Genomic DNA, 25,260 nt, shown 5'->3' with positions numbered 1-25,260 from the left:
CAGGGAGAGAGTTCCAGAGGGTGGGGGGGGGGCAGGGAGAGAGTTCCAGAGGGTGGGGGGGGCCACACTAAAAGCTCTGTCCCCAAAGGTTCGCGTTTTACGTCAGTTCTACACAAAGCTTTATAACTGAGGCCCCTGGTGCTTCCAGGATGCTACGTCTGTAGCTAACTATTTTCTACCACTGGTTTGCTAATAACACATTTCCCACTCCTACTGGGAATTGAACAAGCAACTTTTTTCATTCATTCCCTATATTTCCTGTCATCAAAGCATTGGTGGTTCAGTGGTAGAATTCTCGCCTGCCACGCGGGAGGCCCGGGTTCGATTCCCGGCCAATGCATGAGCAGTTTTTACTCTGGTTGCAGGCGGATGAAGAAGTTTGGCGTGGGGACAAAGATCCTCTACAGAGGCGTCCTGGATGGCTGCATCACTGCCAGGCATGGCAACTGCGGTGGGGACAGCTGAGCGCATCACTGGATGTGAGCTTCCCTCCATCCAGGACTTATTTTTTGTGTGTGTGTTTTACATGCTAACTCCCCCCTGTCTATACAACCCCCTGTGAATAGGCCATATAGAAGTATAGAAGTATAGAAGTTCACATAATAGATACATTCTCAAATGTCTACCGATCACTTATCCCCCTATTTTTATTTATATCCCCGCCTATTTATGTCTCATTCTTGTTTTTTATTATTATCTTAGGACAGTGTTTGTTTGTTAACACCTAGGGCTTGCATTTAAATTTCGTTGTACCTGTTACCATGACAATAAAGATCATTCATTCATTCATATACAACAAAGGGTCATCAAAGACCCCAGCCCCCCCAACCACAGTCTGTTAGACCCCAGCCACCCCAACCACAGTCTGTTAGACCCCAGCCACCCCAACCACAGTCTGTTAGACCCCAGCCACCCCAACCACAGTCTGTTAGACCCCAGCCACCCCAACCACAGTCTGTTAGACCCCAGCCACCCCAACCACAGCCTGTTAGACCCCAGCCCCCCCAACCACAGTCTGTTTGACCCCAGCCACCCCAACCACAGTCTGTTAGACCCCAGCCACCCCAACCACAGTCTGTTAGACCCCAGCCCCCCCAACCACAGTCTGTTAGACCCCAGCCCCCCCAACCACAGTCTGTTAGACCCCAGCCCCCCCAACCACAGTCTGTTAGACCCCAGCCCCCCCAACCACAGTCTGTTAGACCCCAGCCCCCCCAACCACAGTCTGTTAGACCCCAGTCACCCCAACCACAGTCTGTTAGACCCCAGCCACCCCAACCACAGCCTGTTAGACCCCAGCCATCCCAACCACAGTCTGTTAGACCCCAGCCACCCCAACCACAGTCTGTTAGACCCCAGCCCCCCCAACCACAGTCTGTTAGACCCCAGCCCCCCCAACCACAGTCTGTTAGACCCCAGCCCCCCCAACCACAGTCTGTTAGACCCCAGCCCCCCAACCAGTCTGTTAGACCCCAGCCACCCCAACCACAGTCTGTTAGACCCCAGCCCCACCAACCACAGTCTGTTACAAAAACACCTTCCAGGAGGGCAAGTAGTGAGTAGCCCCCCCCATTCATGGGCTGAAGATAATCACCTCCCCAAAATGTTAGTTAGTTATGCCGATGGTAATACTTAGATCAGTGAACCTGAGTGAGTGACCCTGCCAGTCACAGCGTGGCTCCTGGATGGTGTTTTTATCCCTATGACAGAACAGGCGCCGTGGCTTAGTTGGTTAAAGCGCCTGTCTAGTAAACAGGAGATCCTGAGTTCGAATCTCAGCGGAGCCTTTTGTGTTTGTAGTGGTGGGACCGGTGATCGGAATGTCCAGAGTTCAACTCAGCTAAATGCCAAAAATGTAAATGTAAAATGTAGAGGACCTGACCACAGTAGAGGACCTGACCAGCTGCTAGAGGACCTCACCACAGTAGAGGACCTGACCACAGTAGAGGACCTCACCACAGTAGAGGACCTGACCACAGTAGAGGACCTCACCACAGTAGAGGACCTGACCACAGTAGAGGACCTGACCAGCTGCTAGAGGACCTGACCACAGTAGAGGACCTGACCACAGTAGAGGACCTGACCACAGTAGAGGACCTGACCACAGTAGAGGACCTGACCAGCTGCTAGAGGACCTGACCACAGTAGAGGACCTGACCACAGTAGAGGACCTGGAGGATGAAGGCTCCTGATACGCCATTGACCCCACAGTGGCTCACCGCCTTCCCCTCCGCAGGTACAGCGAGAGACGCATGGAGACGCGTGGAGACGCATGGAGACGCGTGGAGCCGCATGGAGATGCGTGGAACCACCCTTGGGAAGAGCTTAGAGCTCTCAGGTCTTTAATGTGGTTTCTTCTTTATTGATGTTGAATACTGAACACAAGGAGATTGACAGTCAGAGTGCTCTCTGCCCTCACCGGAGTAACACAGCTGACAGTTATCCACATTTCGGGACAGCAAACATTTCAGCTACCATAGAACTAGCATGCTTAGCTAACATTGTGCTGTGAACGTCGTTGCTATGAACTGAACTCATTTAGATTAGATAACATTTCTATTGATCAAATCAAGGCGTCTGCGGTCCGCAGACATGGGCCTGCTATCCACCCCCCGCACCAACCTACGGACCTTTGGGGACAGAGCCTTCAGCGTGTCTGCACCTACTCTCTGGAACTCTTTCCCCATAGTGATCCGCAACGCCCCCACCCTGGAGACCTTCAAATCAGCCCTCAAAACACATCTGTTCTCCAAGGCCTTTGGCCCCTAGTCAATGTTTCAGTTTTGCTTTGTTTGTTTTCTGTTTTGTCTGTCTGATCAATCCCTAGAATTGTAAAGCGTCCTTGGGTTTTTTGAAAGGCACTATAGAAATTAAAGTTATTATTATTATTATTATTATTATTAAATCAATTTGTCATGCAAGGCTCACTCACCAGCTCCAGTACAGAACATATGTCTTCTGATTTAATACTTTTAAACAATAGTTTAACCAGTAATAATAAGATTGTGTAGGGCTGACCATTCTCCATCGTCATGTTGTTACATGGCTTGGGTTGGAAAAAATATCTAAAAATTAACTGCGTCACACACAACAGTAAAAGTAGCTAACGTTAACTAATTTAGATTAGTCAGCTTTTTTCAATGAGTTTTCGGCCTTGTTCTGAAACACGTCCAGGGGCTTTCTGTCCTGCTGTGGGTGTTTTGTCAGAAGGTGATGTGTTTCAGAACAAGGCCGAAAAGTCGTTGAAAAAAGCTGACTAATCTAGTTAACGTTAGCTGAGGGTGTTTTGTCAGAAGGTGATGTTTGAATGTTCATTACTCATTACTAGACCGTACCCAAATATCACACAATGTGGGCGCTACTTGCTGTAAACCCTGTCAGTGTATAGGTCAGATTTAGAGGTATGGTATCAATCACATTTCCTGCCTTTTTCAACAAAATATCTAACTTGAAACGTACAGTGGTTGTGCACCACGAAGCCAGTTGTTAAGCACTTTGAGCTGCAACGTTTGCAGGAAAAGTGCTGTACAAATAAAGTTATTATTAAGTATTTATTTAGTATTATTAAGAAGAGATTTGGTGAGGCTGCATTCTCATTTTATGCTCCAGATTGTGGATGCAACCTCAGCACATTATGTTCAAGTCATTTTTTATTTTTATTTTTTATATTTTGCCTTTAAATTACTAAATAATTAAGTTATGATTATATAATGATTAAAGCACGTTGAGCTGCAACGTTTGCAGGAAAAGTGCTATAAAAATAAAAGTTATTATTATTATAATATTATATTATTATTATATTAATATTCATTATATTCAATATATTATATTATTATTCTCTCTCCTTTCTCTCTCTCTCCCCCCCCTCTCTCTCTCTCTCTCTTCTTTCTCTCTCTCCCCCCTCTCTCTCTCTTCTTTCTCTCTCTCTCTCTCTCTCTTCTTTCTCTCTCTCCCCCCTCTCTCTCTTCTTTCTCTCTCTCTCTCTCTCTTCTTTCTCTCTCTCCCCCCCCCTCTCTCTTTCTCTCTCTTCTTTCTCTCTCTCCCCACCTCTCTCTCTCCCTCTGCCCCCTCCCCCTCTCTCTCTCTTCTTTCTCTCTCTCGGAAATCTGAAACTGCACGACAATGACGCATGGACGCGTCATCAGTCCGAGCTACGTTCCAGGTCACCCGCCAATGCAGCCGCGCTGCGCAGAGTGGCTGCCACAGCGGACGGGATCGACCAACTGTCACAACGCAGCCAGGCAGCGATACCAGGCCACTGAACTCAGCCCAGATCCAGAGCTATTCAGGAAGTAAATAAACCGAAGTGGACCAGGGACGTCTGGTCTGAGTGAGTCAGGGTGTATGGTGGTAGGGTTAGATTGAGTGAGTCAGGGTGTATGGTGGTAGGGTTAGGTTTAGGTTTAGGGTTAGATAGCTATTCTCACATTTCCTCCGTGCAGACCTTCTCCTGTTTGGAAACTCAAGCCGAGGCGAGGAGGAGGCGAGGCGGCTCATTACTGCTGACATGAAGAGAGGAGCCATGGGCAACGAGGCCAGCTCAACCCCGGAAGATGTGAGTCTGTCTGTCTGTCTGTCTGTCTGTGTGTGTGTCTGTCTGTAACTAGACTGTCTGTCTGTCTGTCTGTAACTAGACTGTCTGTCTGTCTGTCTGTCTGTCTGTAACTAGACTGTCTGTCTGTCTGTAACTAGACTGTCTGTCTGTCTGTCTGTAACTAGACTGTCTGTCTGTCTGTGTGTCTGTCTGTCTGTCTGTAACTAGACTGTCTGTAACTAGACTGTCTGTCTGTCTGTCTGTGTGTCTGTAACTAGACTGTCTGTCTGTCTGTAACTAGACTGTCTGTCTGTCTGTCTGTCTGTCTGTCTGTCTGTCTGTCTGTAACTAGACTGTCTGTCTGTGTGTCTGTCTGTCTGTAACTAGATTGTCTGTCTGTCTGTCTGTAACTAGACTGTCTGTCTCTGTGTCTGTAACTAGACTGTCTGTCTGTCTGTCTGTAACTAGACTGTCTGTCTGTCTGTCTGTGTGTCTGTAACTAGACTGTCTGTCTGTCTGTCTGTCTGTAACTAGACTGTCTGTCTGTCTGTAACTAGACTGTCTGTCTGTCTCTGTGTCTGTAACTAGACTGTCTGTCTGTCTGTCTGTCTGTAACTAGACTGTCTGTCTGTCTGTCTGTCTGTCTGTGTGTCTGTAACTAGACTGTCTGTCTGTGTGTCTGATAAGACAAGACTGTCCACATATTCTCTGACTGTGCAGAACATCTAAACGGGTTTATGTCACTTGAAATAAAAACGGGCAGATAGACGAACAAAATAAGACTATATTATATCCTAGTCTGACCTCTCTGCGGTCCTGTGGACATAACATATACTGTACTGTATACTGTATATACTGTACATACACAGCTCTTTATTCCAGTCGTACATGGGGATACTCTTTTTCGTTTGTTTTTTATCCTCACACTCGCCTTTGGTAATGTTAACATGTGTTTCCCACGTAACCATGACAATACAGCTCCTTTAAATTGTGCAAATTTGAGTCGGAGAGTTTGAAACATGCGGATGGTTCGTCGTGGGGGTTTTCCTCCTTGTCATCCAGGTAGCCCAATGTCTCTCACTACAAATACATTAAATGCACTTTTCACTTTCACTTTTTAAATACTCATGTTGTCTTACATGTTTTCCCGATGTCTATGTATGACACATCATTTGAAAGCTTACAATCTGTAGTTTAAGCATATGTAAAAAACAGAAAAATGACTTTGCCCCCTCTTTGATCATTCCACCAGATCGCGTCACATATATATTTAAAAAACTAGGTTTAGAAGAAGGTGATAGAAGAAGGTTTGTCCTTCTATCAATGGCCCCGGGCCTGAGCTGGATTACTCTTCCTGCTACGACTGGTGGATTGATTCAACTTGCTTAGTCAAATGTATTGAGTCAAATGTAAGTCGCTTTGGAATAAGGCGTCTGCTAAATGACAAACATGTAAAATGTAAATGTGTGTTCCAGTGGCCAGGTCCGCTGCTCCCGTCGCTGCCCCTGGAGGTGCTGGAGGAGATCTTCCTCCACGTCCCGCCCAGCCAGGTGGTGCGGGCCTGCCGGCTGGTGTGCCGGGCCTGGAGGGAGGTGGTGGACAGTGACTCCCTCTGGAGGGAGAGGTGCCGGCGGGAGGCCTACCAGCTCTGCGACGCCACCAAGCTGCCCAAGGACTGGCGGCTGTTCTACTTCCTGTGCACCAAGCGACGTAACCTCCTCCAGAACTGCAAAGCAGACGGTGAGATTGAGAATTGAGAAACCACAACACGTTTCACTTTCACTTCTGTTGGTTCTGTTGGGAGGGAGGGGGTTTCTAGTATCATTTACCAGAGAGTTCACCCCTTAAAAGTCCCTTGACAGGGTATCCGCGGTGTCTTGAAAAGTATTAAAAGTTGATAAATAAATGTTGGGAAAATCAAGACCCTTAATAAGTATTAAAAAGTCTTATCACGATTTTATGAGGTCTTGAATTTTGTTGGTATTTTTCTGAATTCGACTCTGTCCAAAGAGTTTGAGTCCTAAAGACTTTTAGTAAAAGTGTGAATTTGTGAATTTTGTGAATTTATTAGTTTTATTAAAAAACAAAGATGAACCGGAAATTCTGTTGTATGATAGTGGTCTAGTCTGTTGCAAACTAAAACTGTTAAGTTAAAGGTGTCACTGATGTCAACGGTTACAGCTCCAAGTGGCGGTGAGGTCTGGAAAAATATTGACAAGGTCTTTAAAAAGTCTTAGAAAGGTATTGAAATTAACCTCAAGATTCCTGTATACACCCTGCTTGATTTTTCTTCAGAAAAATTAAACGGTTGGCAGATTCTTGAGAACGGAGGCGATAAGTGGAAGATTGAACCCGTTAAGGTCCCACATCCAGACAACACGGTGAAACACATGTTCGTCACGTCTTATCAGTGAGTATCTTGATTAGGCTACGTAAACATTTTTCGAGACCTTTGTTTTCACTGTTGCTACATTTGGGTGTTCATGACACCATTGAATGCAAGATAGATACAGTAGATAGATACAGTAGATAGATACAGTAGATAGATACAGTAGTATCTTATTAAGATACAGCAGAACCCCTCCAGTAAAAATCGAACATTTTAAGATGAAAGTCCATGTTTTAAGTACAAGTATATTCATAGATAACCATTTTGGTCAGAGAATAACAATTTAATAAAAAAAAATATTTAAAAAAGGAGTCAAAATCGTTATCAGACCTCTGTCCTTTTGACATGTGCACACCTGTCTGACCTCATGGAGGTGAGTTCACCTGTCTGACCTCATGGAGGTGAGTTCACCTGTCTGTCCTCATGGAGGTGAGTTCATCTGTCTGTCCTCATGGAGGTGAGTTCACCTGTCTGACCTCATGGAGGTGAGTTCACCTGTCTGTCCTCATGGAGGTGAGTTCATCTGTCTGTCCTCATGGAGGTGAGTTCACCTGTCTGTCCTCATGGAGGTGAGTTCACCTGTCTGACCTCATGGAGGTGAGTTCACCTGTCTGACCTCATGGAGGTGAGTTCACCTGTCTGTCCTCATGGAGGTGAGTTCACCTGTCTGACCTCATGGAGGTGAGTTCACCTGTCTGACCTCATGGAGGTGAGTTCACCTGTCTGACCTCATGGAGGTGAGTTCACCTGTCTGTCCTCATGGAGGTGAGTTCATCTGTCTGACCTCATGGAGGTGAGTTCACCTGTCTGACCTCATGGAGGTGAGTTCACCTGTCTGTCTGACCTCATGGAGGTGAGTTCACCTGTCTGTCCTCATGGAGGTGAGTTCACCTGTCTGTCCTCATGGAGGTGAGTTCATCTGTCTGACCTCATGGAGGTGAGTTCACCTGTCTGACCTCATGGAGGTGAGTTCACCTGTCTGACCTCATGGAGGTGAGTTCACCTGTCTGACCTCATGGAGGTGAGTTCACCTGTCTGACCTCATGGAGGTGAGTTCACCTGTCTGTCCTCATGGAGGTGAGTTCACCTGTCTGTCTGACCTCATGGAGGTGAGTTCACCTGTCTGACCTCATGGAGGTGAGTTCCTCTGTCTGACCTCATGGAGGTGAGTTCACCTGTCTGTCCTCATGGAGGTGAGTTCACCTGTCTGACCTCATGGAGGTGAGTTCACCTGTCTGACCTCATGGAGGTGAGTTCATCTGTCTGTCTGACCTCATGGAGGTGAGTTCACCTGTCTGACCTCATGGAGGTGAGTTCCTCTGTCTGACCTCATGGAGGTGAGTTCACCTGTCTGTCCTCATGGAGGTGAGTTCACCTGTCTGACCTCATGGAGGTGAGTTCACCTGTCTGTCCTCATGGAGGTGAGTTCACCTGTCTGACCTCATGGAGGTGAGTTCTCCTGTCTGACCCCATGGAGGTGAGTTCACCTGTCTGACCTCATGGAGGTGAGTTCATCTGTCTGTCCTCATGGAGGTGAGTTCACCTGTCTGTCCTCATGGAGGTGAGTTCATCTGTCTGTCTGACCTCATGGAGGTGAGTTCACCTGTCTGACCTCATGGAGGTGAGTTCACCTGTCTGACCTCATGGAGGTGAGTTCACCTGTCTGACCTCATGGAGGTGAGTTCCTCTGTCTGACCTCATGGAGGTGAGTTCACCTGTCTGTCCTCATGGAGGTGAGTTCATCTGTCTGTCCTCATGGAGGTGAGTTCACCTGTCTGACCTCATGGAGGTGAGTTCACCTGTCTGTCCTCATGGAGGTGAGTTCACCTGTCTGTCCTCATGGAGGTGAGTTCACCTGTCTGACCTCATGGAGGTGAGTTCACCTGTCTGACCTCATGGAGGTGAGTTCACCTGTCTGTCCTCATGGAGGTGAGTTCACCTGTCTGTCCTCATGGAGGTGAGTTCACCTGTCTGTCTGACCTCATGGAGGTGAGTTCACCTGTCTGACCTCATGGAGGTGAGTTCACCTGTCTGTCCTCATGGAGGTGAGTTCACCTGTCTGTCTGACCTCATGGAGGTGAGTTCATCTGTCTGACCTCATGGAGGTGAGTTCACCTGTCTGTCCTCATGGAGGTGAGTTCACCTGTCTGTCCTCATGGAGGTGAGTTCACCTGTCTGTCCTCATGGAGGTGAGTTCATCTGTCTGACCTCATGGAGGTGAGTTCTCCTGTCTGTCCTCATGGAGGTGAGTTCACCTGTCTGTCCTCATGGAGGTGAGTTCACCTGTCTGTCCTCATGGAGGTGAGTTCACCTGTCTGTCCTCATGGAGGTGAGTTCATCTGTCTGACCTCATGGAGGTGAGTTCTCCTGTCTGTCCTCATGGAGGTGAGTTCACCTGTCTGTCCTCATGGAGGTGAGTTCACCTGTCTGACCTCATGGAGGTGAGTTCACCTGTCTGACCTCATGGAGGTGAGTTCTCCTGTCTGTCCTCATGGAGGTGAGTTCACCTGTCTGTCCTCATGGAGGTGAGTTCATCTGTCTGACCCCATGGAGGTGAGTTCACCTGTCTGTCCTCATGGAGGTGAGTTCTCCTGTCTGTCCTCATGGAGGTGAGTTCACCTGTCTGACCTCATGGAGGTGAGTTCTCCTGTCTGTCCTCATGGAGGTGAGTTCACCTGTCTGACCTCATGGAGGTGAGTTCATCTGTCTGTCCTCATGGAGGTGAGTTCATCTGTCTGTCCTCATGGAGGTGAGTTCACCTGTCTGTCCTCATGGAGGTGAGTTCACCTGTCTGTCCTCATGGAGGTGAGTTCACCTGTCTGACCTCATGGAGGTGAGTTCACCTGTCTGTCCTCATGGAGGTGAGTTCACCTGTCTGACCTCATGGAGGTGAGTTCACCTGTCTGACCTCATGGAGGTGAGTTCACCTGTCTGACCTCATGGAGGTGAGTTCACCTGTCTGTCTGACCTCATGGAGGTGAGTTCACCTGTCTGTCCTCATGGAGGTGAGTTCATCTGTCTGTCCTCATGGAGGTGAGTTCACCTGTCTGACCTCATGGAGGTGAGTTCACCTGTCTGACCTCATGGAGGTGAGTTCACCTGTCTGTCTGACCTCATGGAGGTGAGTTCACCTGTCTGTCCTCATGGAGGTGAGTTCATCTGTCTGTCCTCATGGAGGTGAGTTCATCTGTCTGTCTGACCTCATGGAGGTGAGTTCACCTGTCTGACCTCATGGGGGTGAGTTCATCTGTCTGTCCTCATGGAGGTGAGTTCACCTGTCTGTCCTCATGGAGGTGAGTTCACCTGTCTGTCCTCATGGAGGTGAGTTCACCTGTCTGTCTGACCTCATGGAGGTGAGTTCACCTGTCTGACCTCATGGAGGTGAGTTCATCTGTCTGTCCTCATGGAGGTGAGTTCACCTGTCTGACCTCATGGAGGTGAGTTCATCTGTCTGTCCTCATGGAGGTGAGTTCACCTGTCTGTCCTCATGGAGGTGAGTTCACCTGTCTGACCTCATGGAGGTGAGTTCACCTGTCTGACCTCATGGAGGTGAGTTCACCTGTCTGACCTCATGGAGGTGAGTTCACCTGTCTGTCTGACCTCATGGAGGTGAGTTCACCTGTCTGACCCCATGGAGGTGAGTTCACCTGTCTGACCTCATGGAGGTGAGTTCACCTGTCTGTCCTCATGGAGGTGAGTTCACCTGTCTGACCTCATGGAGGTGAGTTCACCTGTCTGACCTCATGGAGGTGAGTTCTCCTGTCTGTCCTCATGGAGGTGAGTTCACCTGTCTGACCTCATGGAGGTGAGTTCATCTGTCTGTCCTCATGGAGGTGAGTTCACCTGTCTGACCTCATGGAGGTGAGTTCTCCTGTCTGTCTGACCTCATGGAGGTGAGTTCACCTGTCTGACCTCATGGAGGTGAGTTCACCTGTCTGTCCTCATGGAGGTGAGTTCTCCTGTCTGACCTCATGGAGGTGAGTTCACCTGTCTGTCCTCATGGAGGTGAGTTCACCTGTCTGACCTCATGGAGGTGAGTTCACCTGTCTGACCTCATGGAGGTGAGTTCACCTGTCTGACCTCATGGAGGTGAGTTCACCTGTCTGACCTCATGGAGGTGAGTTCACCTGTCTGACCTCATGGAGGTGAGTTCACCTGTCTGTCCTCATGGAGGTGAGTTCTCCTGTCTGACCTCATGGAGGTGAGTTCACCTGTCTGACCTCATGGAGGTGAGTTCACCTGTCTGACCTCATGGAGGTGAGTTCACCTGTCTGTCCTCATGGAGGTGAGTTCACCTGTCTGTCCTCATGGAGGTGAGTTCATCTGTCTGTCTGACCTCATGGAGGTGAGTTCACCTGTCTGTCCTCATGGAGGTGAGTTCACCTGTCTGTCTTCATGGAGGTGAGTTCATCTGTCTGTCTGACCTCATGGAGGTGAGTTCTCCTGTCTGTCCTCATGGAGGTGAGTTCACCTGTCTGACCTCATGGAGGTGAGTTCATCTGTCTGTCCTCATGGAGGTGAGTTCACCTGTCTGACCTCATGGAGGTGAGTTCACCTGTCTGTCCTCATGGAGGTGAGTTCTCCTGTCTGTCTGACCTCATGGAGGTGAGTTCACCTGTCTGTCCTCATGGAGGTGAGTTCACCTGTCTGTCCTCATGGAGGTGAGTTCATCTGTCTGTCCTCATGGAGGTGAGTTCACCTGTCTGACCTCATGGAGGTGAGTTCACCTGTCTGTCTGTCCTCATGGAGGTGAGTTCACCTGTCTGACCTCATGGAGGTGAGTTCACCTGTCTGACCTCATGGAGGTGAGTTCACCTGTCTGTCCTCATGGAGGTGAGTTCTCCTGTCTGTCTGACCTCATGGAGGTGAGTTCACCTGTCTGTCCTCATGGAGGTGAGTTCACCTGTCTGTCCTCATGGAGGTGAGTTCATCTGTCTGTCCTCATGGAGGTGAGTTCACCTGTCTGACCTCATGGAGGTGAGTTCACCTGTCTGTCTGACCTCATGGAGGTGAGTTCACCTGTCTGACCTCATGGAGGTGAGTTCACCTGTCTGACCTCATGGAGGTGAGTTCACCTGTCTGACCTCATGGAGGTGAGTTCATCTGTCTGTCCTCATGGAGGTGAGTTCACCTGTCTGACCTCATGGAGGTGAGTTCACCTGTCTGTCTGACCTCATGGAGGTGAGTTCACCTGTCTGTCCTCATGGAGGTGAGTTCACCTGTCTGACCTCATGGAGGTGAGTTCACCTGTCTGTCCTCATGGAGGTGAGTTCTCCTGTCTGACCTCATGGAGGTGAGTTCACCTGTCTGACCTCATGGAGGTGAGTTCACCTGTCATGTGTCAGCTGAGGTGATTTTGGGTTAGTGTTGACCTTTGACCCCAGGCCTTGTTTGTGTTGACCTTTGACCCCAGGCCTTGTTAGTGTTGACCTTTGACCCCAGGCCTTGTTTGTGTTGACCTTTGACCCCAGGCCTTGTTTGTGTTGACCTTTGACCCCAGGCCTTGTTTGTGTTGACCTTTGACCCCAGGCCTTGTTTGTGTTGACCTTTGACCCCAGGCCTTGTTTGTGTTGACCTTTGACCCCGGGCCTTGTTTGTGTTGACCTTTGACCCCGGGCCTTGTTTGTGTTGACCTTTGACCCCAGGCCCTGTTTGTGTTGACCTTTGACCCCAGGCCTTGTTAGTGTTGACCTTTGACCCCAGGCCTTGTTTGTGTTGACCTTTGACCCCAGGCCTTGTTTGTGTTGACCTTTGACCCCAGGCCTTGCCAGAAGTGCCAGCTGGTGGACCTGCAGAAGGAGGGCTACTGCCCCACGTTCATGGACGCCTTCCAGCCCGACATCCTGGTGTCTGACTGGTGAGTTTAACAACACATCCTGGTGTCTGACTGGTGAGTTTAACAACACATCCTGGTGTCTGACTGGTGAGTTTAACAACACATCCTGGTGTCTGACTGGTGAGTTTAACAACACATCCTGGTGTCTGACTGGTGAGTTTAACAACACATCCTGGTGTCTGACTGGTGAGAACACCTACTGGAACCTTCTCTGTGTCTACTGAATCTGAAAGACCTTCTGCTAGCATATCAGCCCAATAGAGCTCCCAGGTCTTCTGCTAGCATATCAGCCCAATAGAGCTCTCAGGTCTTCTGCTAGCATATCAGCCCAATAGAGCTCTCAGGTCTTTTGCTAGCATATCAGCCCAATAGAGCTCTCAGGTCTTCTGCTAGCATATCAGCCCAATAGAGCTCTCATGTCTTCTGCTAGAATATCAGCCCAATAGAGCTCTCATGTCTTCTGCTAGAATATCAGCCCAATAGAGCTCTCAGGTCTTCTGACGCTGGTTTTCTCTGTGTACCACGTGTACCAAAGAAGATATTTTGTGAGGCTGCATTCTCATTTTATGCACCCAGATTGTGGAATGCACTGCCAGTTTACATTAGGGATGCAACCTCAGCACATATGTTCAAGTCAAGACTAAAAACCCATCTTTTAAATATTGCCTTTAAATGACTAAATGTTTAAATTATGATTATATAATGATTAAGGCACTTTGAGCTGCAACGTTTGCAGGAAAAGCATTATACAAATAAAAGTTATTATTATTATTATTATTATTATTACTACTCTGCCCATGTTGTCAGTATGTTGTTAATTGTGTGTGTGTGTGTGTGTGTGTGTCAGGTACGCTCCCCGCTGGGACTGCGGCTGCCAGTACTGGATGACCGTGGAGCTGCTGAACCAGAAGAAGAAGCCGCTGCAGACCTTCTCCTCCGACACCATCTACTTCGAACAGTGGAACGACCAGAAATGGAACCAGGTAAACTGAACAGAAATGGAACCAGGTAAACTGAACAGTGCAGTACTTAACATCGACAAGAGCGAGCATATTACCAACAAACATCTGTATGGGGGGTCACCTAGGATAAGCGAGAAAATAGCAGTCAGGAGAATGAGGCTGGCAGGTCACTGCCAGAGACACCAGGAGCTGCCAGCCAGCAGACGGGTTGTGTGGGAGCCAACGCGCGGGCATCGATCACAAGAGCGTCCCACACTAACATACGTGGACGTACTCAAGAAAGATGCAGGAGCGGAAAGTACCGGCGAGCTAGCCAGATGTATGGAGGACCAGGGAGCTAGCCAGATGTATGGAGGACCAGGGAGCTAGCCAGATGTATGGAGGACCAGGGAATTAGCCAGATGTATGGAGGATCAGGGAGCTAGCCAGATGTATGGAGGACCAGGGAGCTAGCCAGATGTATGGAGGACCAGGGAGCTAGCCAGATGTATGGAGGACCAGGGAGCTAGCCAGATGTATGGAGGACCAGGGAATTAGCCAGATGTATGGAGGATCAGGGAGCTAGCCAGATGTATGGAGGACCAGGGAGCTAGCCAGATGTATGAAGGACCAGGGAGCTAGCCAGATGTATGGAGGACCAGGGAGCTAGCCAGATGTATGGAGAACCAGGGAGCTAGCCAGATGTATGGAGGACCAGGGAGCTAGCCAGATGTATGGAGGACCAAGGAGCTAGCCAGATGTATGGAGGACCAGGGAGCTAGCCAGATGTGTGGAGGACCAAGGAGCTAGCCAGATGTATGGAGGATCGGGATGACTGGAAGCGCCGATGGAGGGCTCGTCCGAGGACGACCTACTAGTAGGAACCATTAGAAATGGAACCAGGTAAACTGAACAGTGGAACTGTCATGCCAAAACCTGGCAGCTGCCAAATCCTGTCAGGGCCATCAACGGCCTAATCGTTCGAATGCTCTTGCTAATCGTTTGCTAATCGTTCGAACGTTCGACGTGCGTTCCAGACTAGGGCCAAAATCTGACCGCCTGTGACGTCATTCTACTGCGCTGTGTTTACTACCGCAGCAGATTAATGTGTGTATCTTAAACTGCGAAGACAAATGTAATCTTCTTGCACTTGAATAGCATTAAGGTTGATGCAGGCTCACTAGTCAGCTATATCATATATAACATTTTATATGAAAACACCTGCTAGCATGCTAATTTCACACGTAATTCGCTCCGCTAACGTAGTACGGAGTTGGCTAGTTAAAATCGCGCAATCAGCAGGAAGAGAGTGCGGAGAGCACCTCGGGTTGGGACACTTAATTGTTACGGTACATGTGGGAAAACTAGGGTTAGGGTTAGGTGCTAGGGTGCTACGGTTAGGGGTAGGGTTAGGATTAGGGTTAGGGTTAGACATGCCAGCATGTACCAAGTCGACGTAGCACCTAACCCTAACCCTAGTTGTCCCACATGTACCGTAACATATCCATGTCGAGTTGACTTGTAGCCTCTCGTTTCTTGGGCTGCGTTCGTAATTTTGCTCTGAGAGCGCCGGAACGCACATTAGGTGCAACGTCATAAAGGGACCAAGTAATTTGATTGGACAAGAGGCATTCCATGAGTGGTGATCAGATTTCCAGAACGTATTTACGAACGCAGCATCGATTATCGCTGTTTTGAAATTATCGCTGGTAGAATTGCGCCGCTCTTTTCCCATTGACATCATGGTGTCAAGTAATGTAAATAAATGTGCTGAATTTAGATGCCCTTTTGTGTTTTCATGCAGGGATGTTCAAAGTATTTTACTTTCAACCAGGTATCTGATTCTGACCACCTGTAATCATATTGTAATAAACCTCCTTGATGGGGTAGACCAAACCGGTCTACTGTCAGACCACAAGCACAGAGGACACAGACAATGACTTGAAATACAAAAGGGCCACTTTATTTTACAAGGCAGAGGACAGAGGTCGGAGCACACCACCACACGACACAGAGCTACAAAAACCAATAGAAATACTTTATTCATCAACAATTCATAAGCCTCACAGCAGGTTATTAGTGGGCTGACCGGCCCTGCCAAGACCTATACCCACCTCAAGCAGTCTATCCCAGTTAACCAGCGCATAAGGCACTTACGAGCGTAACAATTCACACCCCTGGATTAACCAGCTATCATACAGAATAATTACACCCTATAATATAGGCACACATGATTTCACCCTCTCACTAGGCACACATGATTTCACCCTCTCACTAGGCACACATGATGTCATCCTCTCACTAGGCACACATGATTTCACCCTCTCACTAGGCACACATGATGTCATCCTCTCACTAGGCACACATGATGTCATCCTCTCACTAGGCACACATGATGTCATCCTCTCACTAGGCACACATGATGTCATCCTCTCACTAGGCACACATGATGTCACCCTCTCACTAGGCACACATGATGTCATCCTCTCACTAGGCACACATGATGTCACCCTCTCACTAGGCACACATGATGTCACCCTCTCACTAGGCACACATGATGTCATCCTCTCACTAGGCACACATGATTTCACCCTCTCACTAGGCACACATGATTTCACCCTCTCACTAGGCACACATGATGTCACCCTCTCACTAGGCACACATGATTTCATCCTCTCACTAGGCACACATGATGTCATCCTCTCACTAGGCACACATGATTTCACCCTCTCACTAGGCACACATGATTTCACCCTCTCACTAGGCACACATGATGTCATCCTCTCACTAGGCACACATGATTTCATCCTCTCACTAGGCACACATGATGTCATCCTCTCACTAGGCACACATGACTTCACCCTCTCACTAGGCACACATGACTTCATCCTCTCACTAGGCACACATGATTTCACCCTCTCACTAGGCACACATGATGTCACCCTCTCACTAGGCACACATGATTACATCCTCTCACTAGGCACACATGATGTCATCCTCTCACTAGGCACACATGATGTCATCCTCTCACTAGGCACACATGATGTCACCCTCTCACTAGGCACACATGATTTCACCCTCTCACTAGGCACACATGATTTCACCCTCTCACTAGGCACACATGATGTCATCCTCTCACTAGGCACACATGATGTCACCCTCTCACTAGGCACACATGATGTCATCCTCTCACTAGGCACACATGATTAGGGCGCTTTGATTGACAGGTACGACCAGACTTCCTTTGACCAACCCGACAGCTCCCCCAGCCTCAGATCCCTCCAATTAACCCCGCTGTTTTAGACCCCCCCCCCCCCCCAAACACAGACACGGACAATAACAACACAGAACATATATGTTAACATTAAAAAGGCACTTAACTTGCCCAGGTGGCAAGACCCTCCCCCGGGGTCTGCGCGTTGTGGCACCGTGTCGACTCGGCTCGTAGTGACGGAGCCGCCGGGGGACCCGTCGACACAGTGCTGAACGTGGAACGCTCCTCAGTTGTTAGGAGCGCCGCAAGCTGGAGTCGGAGAGTGGCTGTATGGCACCTAGTAGGTTTACCACAGTACCTTTGATCAGCGTGCGTAAAGTTCTACTTTTCCGAACAGTCACCAAGGCACGCTGCAAGCGCCCCGTTGTCCAGCTGAAGCCCCGTAATATGGGATTGTAGTGCTGCACACCTGGATTTTATAACGTTGTATTTGATAACGTTTATTCCGTTCTGCTTTTATTTGATAGTCGGGGTCTTATAGGGCTCTCCCAACCCGAGGTGCTCTCCGCGCTCTCTTCCTGCTGATTGCGCGATTTCCTCCGTGTGTGTGTGTGTGTGTGTGCGTGCTCCGTAGTAGTATGCAGTAGGGCTGTCCCAAACGACTATTTTTCTAACGATTAATCTAGCGTTTTTTTTCCCGATTAGTCGATTACTCTAACGACTAATTTAACGATTAGTCTAACGATTATTATTTTTTGTGTTCGATTAATGTATCACTTAATTTTCCCAAAATAAATGTCAAAAACTTCTCAGTATTTTATTCAATTATTCTTGTACAAATATATAAATTAGGCTTCTGCACTGCAGGGCAATATTCCACAACAAAAAATATCCTCTCTTTCTTACAGTCCAACATAAAATATAAAAGTTAACTTCAAATAAAAGGAAAATTGCAAGTAATAACTCCGCTTCAAGTGCTCGTTCATAACTTATCCGTTGTTATCCAAAGCATCTTACATTGCAGTGCATACATTCTCAGTATACAGTGGGGAGAACAAGTATTTGATACACTGCTGATTTTGCACGTTTTCCCACTTAGAAAGAATGTAGAGGTCTGTAATTTTTATCATAGGTACACTTCAACTGTGAGACAGAATCTTAAAAAAAAAATCCAGAAAATCAAATTGTATGATTTTAAAGTAATTAATTTACATTTTATTGCATGAAATAAGTATTTGATACATCAGAAAAACAGAACTTAATATTTGGTAAAGAAACCTTTGTTTGCAATTACAGAGATCAGACGTTTCCTGTAGTTCTTGACCAGGTTTGCACACACTGCAGCAGTGATTTGGGCCCACTCCTCCATACAGATCTTCTCCAGATCCTTCAGGTTTCGGGGCTGTCGCTGGGCAACACAGACTTTCAGCTCTCTCCAAAGATTTTCTATTGGGTTCAGGTCTGGAGACTGGCTAGGCCACTCCTGGACCTTGAGATGCTTCTTACGGAGCCACTCCTTACTTGCCCTGGCTGTGTGTTTCGGGTCGTTGTCATGCTGGAAGACCCAGCCACGACCCATCTTCAATGCTCTTACTGAGGGAAGGAGGTTATTGGCCAAGATCTCGCGATACTTGGCCCCATCCATCCTCCCCTCAATACGGTGCATTCGTCCTGTCCCCTTTGCAGAAAAGCATCCCCAAAGAATGATGTTTCCACCTCCATGCTTCACGGTTGGGATGGTGTTCTTGGGGTTGTACTCATCCTTCTTCTTCCTCCAAACACGGCGAGTGGAGTTTATGCCAAAAAGCTCTATTTTGGTCTCATCAGACCACATGACCTTCTCCCATTCCTCCTCTGGATCATCCAGATGATCATTGGCAAACCTCAGACGGGCCTGGACATGCGCTGGCTTGAGCAGGGGGACCTTGCGTGCGCTACAGGATTTTAATCCCTGACGGCGTAGTGTGTTACTGATAGTTTTCTTTGAGACTGTGGTCCCAGCTCTCTTCAGGTCATTGACCAGGTCCTGCCGTGTAGTTCTGGGCTGATCCCTCACCTTTCTTATGATCATTGATGCCCCACGAGGTGAGATCTTGCATGGAGCCCCAGACCGAGGGAGATTGACCGTCATCTTAAATTTCTTCCATTTTCTAATAATTGCGCCAACAGTTGTTGCCTTCTCACCAAGCTGCTTCCCTATTGTCCTGTAGCCCATCCCAGCCTTGTGCAGGTCTACAATTTTGTCCCTGATGTCCTTAGAAAGCTCTTTGGTCTTGCCCATTGTGGAGAGGTTGGGGTCTGATTGATTGAGTGTGTGGAGAGGTGTCTTTTATAAAGGTAACGAGTTCAAACAGGTGCAGTTAATACAGGTAATGAGTGGAGAATAGAAGGGCTTCTTAAAGAAAAACTAACAGGTCTGTGAGAGCCGGAATTATTACTGGTTGGTAGGTGATCAAATACTTATTTCATACAATAAAATGCAAATTAATTATTTAAAAGTCATACAATGTGATTTTCTGGATTTTTGTTTTAGATTCCGTCTCTCTCAGTTGAAGTGTACCTATGATAAAAATTACCGACCTCTACATTCTTTCTTAGTGGGAAAACCTGCAAAATCAGCAGTGTATCAAATACTTGTTCTCCCCATATATGGTCCCAGCGGGAATCAAACCCACAACCTAAGCGTCGTAGCGCAGTGCTCTACCAACACACACACACACACACACACAGATGCATACACTTACACACACACACACAGATACACACACACACACACACACATACACACAGATGCACACACACAGATGAACGCACACACACACAGATGCACACACACACACCCACACACACCCACACACACACACACACACACATACACACAGATGCACACACACAGATGAACGCACACACACACAGATGCACACACACACACCCACACACACCCACACACACGCACACACACACACACACACACACACACACACACACACACACACTCATAGGGCTTTCACACCGGCGAAGAACCGCGTTCATACCAGTGTAACCTGAACCATCCACGTCGTCAACGATGGGTGATGAAGGGGCGGGATAAAAATAAAATAAAAAACTAGATGGCAGCTACTTCACTGGAAATGTGGATAATATCTTCCACTACAGTATCTGAAATAAACACTATTTTCTATGAAACAAAACAAAAGACACTTTCTACACGCGTTCTCTTACTAATCAGCTGCTCCGTTACTGGAATAGAAATGGCTTACGAAATTCGCGTTCGCGCATGTCCGCGCGCGTGTGTGTGTGTGTTTGCTGAGCTAGATAAGAGGAAGGAAGATAGAGAGAATAATGAAACTTTTGATATTGTTTTTGATCACTAATGATTATATTTAGATTAGATTACATTTTGGCTACTTCCTCCTTGCTGGTCTCCACTGGTCGCAGCCATGTTGTTTATTTGCGACGCACCGACGCACATTACGCAAGTCGACGTATTGACGTAGTCGATTACGTCGACTACGTCGCCGCGTCGTCCCAGCCCTAGTATGCAGTTATGGAATTTATTGTAATAAAGTTTATCTGGTAGGTATTAAACCTGGATAGGCTGAGAGCCGCTGCCACCACCTTTGTTTTACCGGTCTGGTCCGGATGTCAGAACCCTGAGAATACCACTCACACGACCACAGTGTACCAAAAATATATATCACTTTATTTAATAAAATACAAGTTCAAGTTCATCAGCTCTGCGCGGGTTACTAGTGGGCCGCTAGGAGACCGGCCCTGCCACGACCTATCCCCCCTCCACACAGTCTGTCCCCCCCCCCCGGGCAGCCCTCGCTCGGGAGCGGAGCTTGGTGGACGATACAGGGCTTTTCCCTAATGACTTGTCCCGCTCCCATGGGAACCAAAGTTCTCTACAATAATATTTATCACTGCGATGTGGTTTAACTAGCCAACTCCGTACTACGTTAGCGGAGCGAATTACGTGTGAAATTAGCATGCTAGCAGGTGTTTTCATATAAAATGTTATATATTATATAGCTGACTAGTGAGCCTGCATCAACCTTAATGCTATTCAAGTGCAAGAAGATTACATTTGTCTTCGCAGTTTAAGATACACACATTAATCTGCTGCGGTAGTAAATACAGCGCAGTAGAATGACGTCGCAGGCGGTCCGATTTTGGCCCTAGTCTGGAACGCACGTCGAACGTTCGAACGATTAGCAAACGATTAGCACGAGCGTTCGAACGATTAGGCCGTTGATGGCCCTGCCAGGATTTGGCAGTGCCAGGTTTTGGCATGACAGAACCATCAGAAATGGGAGGCTGCGTTCGTAAATTTGCTCTGGAAATCTGGTCAGCAGCACTCATGGATGGAACGCTTCTTGTCCAATCAAATGGCTTGGGTCCCTTTATGATGTTGAACCCAGTGTGCGCTCCGGCGCTCTCAGAGCGAATTTTTACGTATGCAACCGGGAATCAGGTAATTGAACAGTGGAACTGTTTGTTCCAGACCTCCTCATTGGTCAGTGTGTGTTCCAGACCTCCTCATTGGTCAGTGTGTGTGTTCCAGACCTCCTCATTGGCCAGTGTGTGTGTTCCAGACCTCCTCATTGGTCAGTGTGTGTTCCAGACCTCCTCATTGGTCTGTGTGTGTTCCAGACCTCCTCATTGGTCTGTGTGTGTTCCAGATGACCCATGTTGGTTCTATGTGTGTTCCAGATGACCCATGTTGGTCTGTGTGTTCCAGATGACCCATGTTGGTCTGTGTGTGTGTTCCAGATGACCCATGTTGGTCTGTGTGTGTTCCAGATGACCCATGTTGGTTCTGTGTGTGTTCCAGATGACCCACGTGTTCCAGAACTACGGTCCCGGGGTCCGGTACGTGCGGTTCGTCCACGGGGGAACCGACTCCCAGTTCTGGGCCGGCTGGTACGGGATCAGGGTCACCAACAGCAGCGTGGAGGTCTGCCCCTCGCTGGACAGATAGCTCCTCCCCCTGGACAGGTAGCTCCTCCCCCTGGACAGGTAGCTCCTCCCCTGAGCACATAGCTCCTCCCCCTGAGCACATAGCTCCTCCCCCCGGGCAGGTAGCTCCTCCCCCCTGGCCACATAGCTCCTCCCCTTTAGACTAGAGGTTCTCAGTGTCCTGGGGTGGTCCAGTGGACTAGCACCGCAGTCTACAGTGCTCACAATAAGCCCATGTCGGCATGGGTTTGAATCCCAAAGCCCATGCCCTGCTGACGTGCCCTCTCTCTCCCTTCTCCTCCTTACTTTCCTGTCTGTCTAAACTGTCTCTATCCTGTCAAATTACAAATATGAGAGGGACTGCCCCACCCAGAAGAAATACCTTAAATAAACAAAAAACAGGAGGCTGGTGGAGATGGAATTGGGAGGCTCATTGTAACGCGTGGGTACTGGGTATGGAATGAGGAATGGTGTCAAACACGTTACAATGAGCCTGTCCTCCGATTTCTACCTCCACCAGCCTCCTCCCCTGTCCTCCACTATGTGCCTGCCTGCCCTGAGCTCCCTGTTCACCTGGTCCAGGTCTGTCAGTTTATCTGTTCATACGTGATTGATACTATGTATAACAAAAAATATATATATATATGATTTTTGTCAGTTAATGGGCAATGCTAATCATTTTTGCACTATACTGTTTATGCTTGGAAAGCACCGAAGCTTTATGCAACGAAGAAACCAAAGGACAGAAGGAACAGGGTCATAGCTCCTCCCCCTGGGTCATAGCTCCTCCCCCTGGGTCATAGCTCCTCCCCCTGGGTCATAGCTCCTCCCCCTGGGTCACTGATGGCTGCAGGGACACTGGACTGGGGGGTATTCCATCAACGCCACTAACGGAAAATGCAGGCTTATTTTTTTAAAATATATATATAAGGGTGTGTTCTCACTAGAACATTTGCTTCACTTGAAACGGAGTTTAGGATAAAGTTCGCTTTGCTCTGCGTCGTTTGGAGCTGTGAGAACGCGCATTCGAAGTCTCTCCCGGAGCAAACAACCGACGCATGCTCCGCTTGAAGAGGGTGGTTTCGCTCCGGTTAGAAACGACGCATCGAGGCTGTTCATAGGAGAACAACAGCGCATGCGTGTTGATCTGGATAAGAGCGGGACGAACTGACCAATCAACTACCACGTCTGTTGCTTCGATTGCGTATGTTACTTGCGTATGTTTACATGAAGGGCTGTAAGAACGCAAATCAGAGAAATAATTTATGCAACAATGTTGCGAACTCATCCACTTGCTCCGGGTCTCGATTCTGACTTTCATGTGAGAACATGACCTTAGTCTCGTGAGATTGATAAAAAATCTGCCAGGATTTTGTCTTTAGCGATGTTGATGGCGTACCCCCCTGCTGTTAGCCTGACGGAAGGTTGTTAGTTCAGTAATTACAGCGTTATATTGTTTTACAGTCAGAAGGGTAACTTCTGTAAAGTCTGATCCAGAAAAAGGAGAACCTAGCATGAACGTTTATCCCTCTGTGTGTTAATGAACACCTGGTTATCCAGGTGTGTGTTAATGAACACCTGGTTAAACACCTGTATGTCAACGTTCTAATGGCACCTTAAGACTACCTGGTTTATTGTACTCACCTATTTTTGTAAGCATTTAAAAGAATGTAAGTTAAAATAGTCAACATATATGTCGTTTGTATACAAAGGTTACACAGGTGATTTGGTGTACATACATGTATGAATATCAGAAATATGTGTGTGTGTGTGTGTGTGTGTGTGTGTGTTTAATTGTGTGAGTCTGTATAACAACTTTTATAAATGCAATAATATAATGTGTCTGTGTACTGTGGTGAACCTCCTGCGTGTTTAGTCAGCTCTACTGGTGTTGTTACTAAATAAAGAGTCGAACGGCCCTGGTGTTGTCAGGCTTGTGGTACGATGGGTGGAAAGCGATAGTTCTCTCCGTTTCCTGCACATTTTATTTGGTCTGGCTTTCATTGAGAAATATGGGCGTTAAGCACTGTTGATACGTGTGTGAATGAGTGCGCATGCGTAGACTGGTAACGGACAGGTAATCACCTCAATTAAGTTCAGGTGTTAAGAGATGTGTGAAGGACAGAGATGTGAAGGACACGCGGAACACGTCAGGAGAACCCGTGGATTCTTTGTTATAAAAACAAAACGGATGTGTTTCTGTTACCGGACCAACCAACCAACAACCACGCAACTTGGAACACTACGTTGACCGCCGCTCAGGGGAGCCTAAAGCCTACTGGCCGAGGCGGGGATAGTCAGGTGTACCAGGTAAGCTGACCACATGAATGAATGAATGAATGGTCTTTATTGTCATTAATACAGTACAGGTACCAAACAACGAAATTTAGGAGGGGGGGCTCCCCTGGTGCTAGGAAAAAATACTAAAAACAAGAAGGGAAAAGAGCTGGTTTACATAAATAAAGGCTATGTACACTATCTACTATACTATACTACTATACTATACAATAAAACACTGTGCTGTACTCTATGCTATGCTATACATACTAACTTTTCCTATATCTGAACCTTATGTACACAAGGGTTGTCATATTTGCACATAGTATTATTGCACATTCATTTAAAGTGTCGCAGTTAGCAGGTTTAGAATGTTCACAGTTATATTACAATATTGCACTTATGATTACAGTCTAGTAGCTGCCATCAAATTGTCTAGATTGTCCAGGGCCTAGAATCTAGGTCTTTGCTGTGTTCAGGGCCTGAATGGCCCTGGGGTAGAAGCTGAGCTTCAGTCTGTTTGTCCGTGCGGACATGGTCCTGAACCATGCTGTTATTTCTCATCCTTCTTAGAAAACCAACCCGTCTTTTCTGTTCTTTCCTCGTCTTTTCCCCAATACTACACTGCAGGTTAGGACTGGGGTTTAGATGGCCAATGAAAACAGCCCCCCTACACTGCGCTAGTCGCTAATATAACACCTACTAGGCTGCGTTCGTAAATTCGCTCTGAGAGCGCCGGAGCGCACACTGGGTTCAACGTCATAAAGGGACCAAGTCATTTGATTGGACAAGAGGCCATTCCATGAGTGTTGGATCAGATTCCAGAGCGAGTTTACGAACGCAGGTGTAATATAACCTAATGTGTCCGAGGGAACAGTGACGTCAGAGTTGACTGTTCTACCACACCTGACTTCAAACAACTTCAGTAAGACAAAACACACTATTATTACCAGGTAGACACACATTAAGAAGAGTTCATCATTAATAATGGTTTATTGTGAGAGAATGTGTGTCGTAACATTTACATTAGGTTCATATTGGATGAAAACAACAATACTGTCACGTGCTTATACACATGACACAAACAACCAGAGCGATTCATCAAAG

The 25,260-nt window shown here is 47.6% G+C and overlaps 1 protein-coding gene across 1 annotated transcript; it reads left to right on the top strand.

The window, feature by feature from the left end:
- Positions 1-4,286: 4,286 nt before the first annotated feature.
- LOC308164919 (F-box only protein 6-like) lies at positions 4,287-23,786 on the top strand. The gene is made up of 7 exons (XM_080538991.1): positions 4,287-4,319; positions 4,355-4,555; positions 6,010-6,274; positions 6,830-6,944; positions 12,685-12,780; positions 13,607-13,742; positions 21,752-23,786. The coding sequence occupies exons 2-7, from the start codon at positions 4,508-4,510 to the stop codon at positions 21,896-21,898; spliced, it is 807 nt and encodes a 268-aa protein (XP_080395117.1). The 5' UTR covers positions 4,287-4,319; positions 4,355-4,507; the 3' UTR covers positions 21,899-23,786.
- The last annotated feature ends 1,474 nt before the right edge of the window (positions 23,787-25,260 follow it).

The sequence above is a fragment of the Nansenia antarctica genome (genome assembly GCF_963989245.1).
Source record: "Nansenia antarctica genome assembly, chromosome: 9".
Lineage (NCBI taxonomy): Eukaryota > Metazoa > Chordata > Actinopteri > Argentiniformes > Microstomatidae > Nansenia > Nansenia antarctica.
This window is presented reverse-complemented; position numbering and strand designations above follow the sequence as displayed.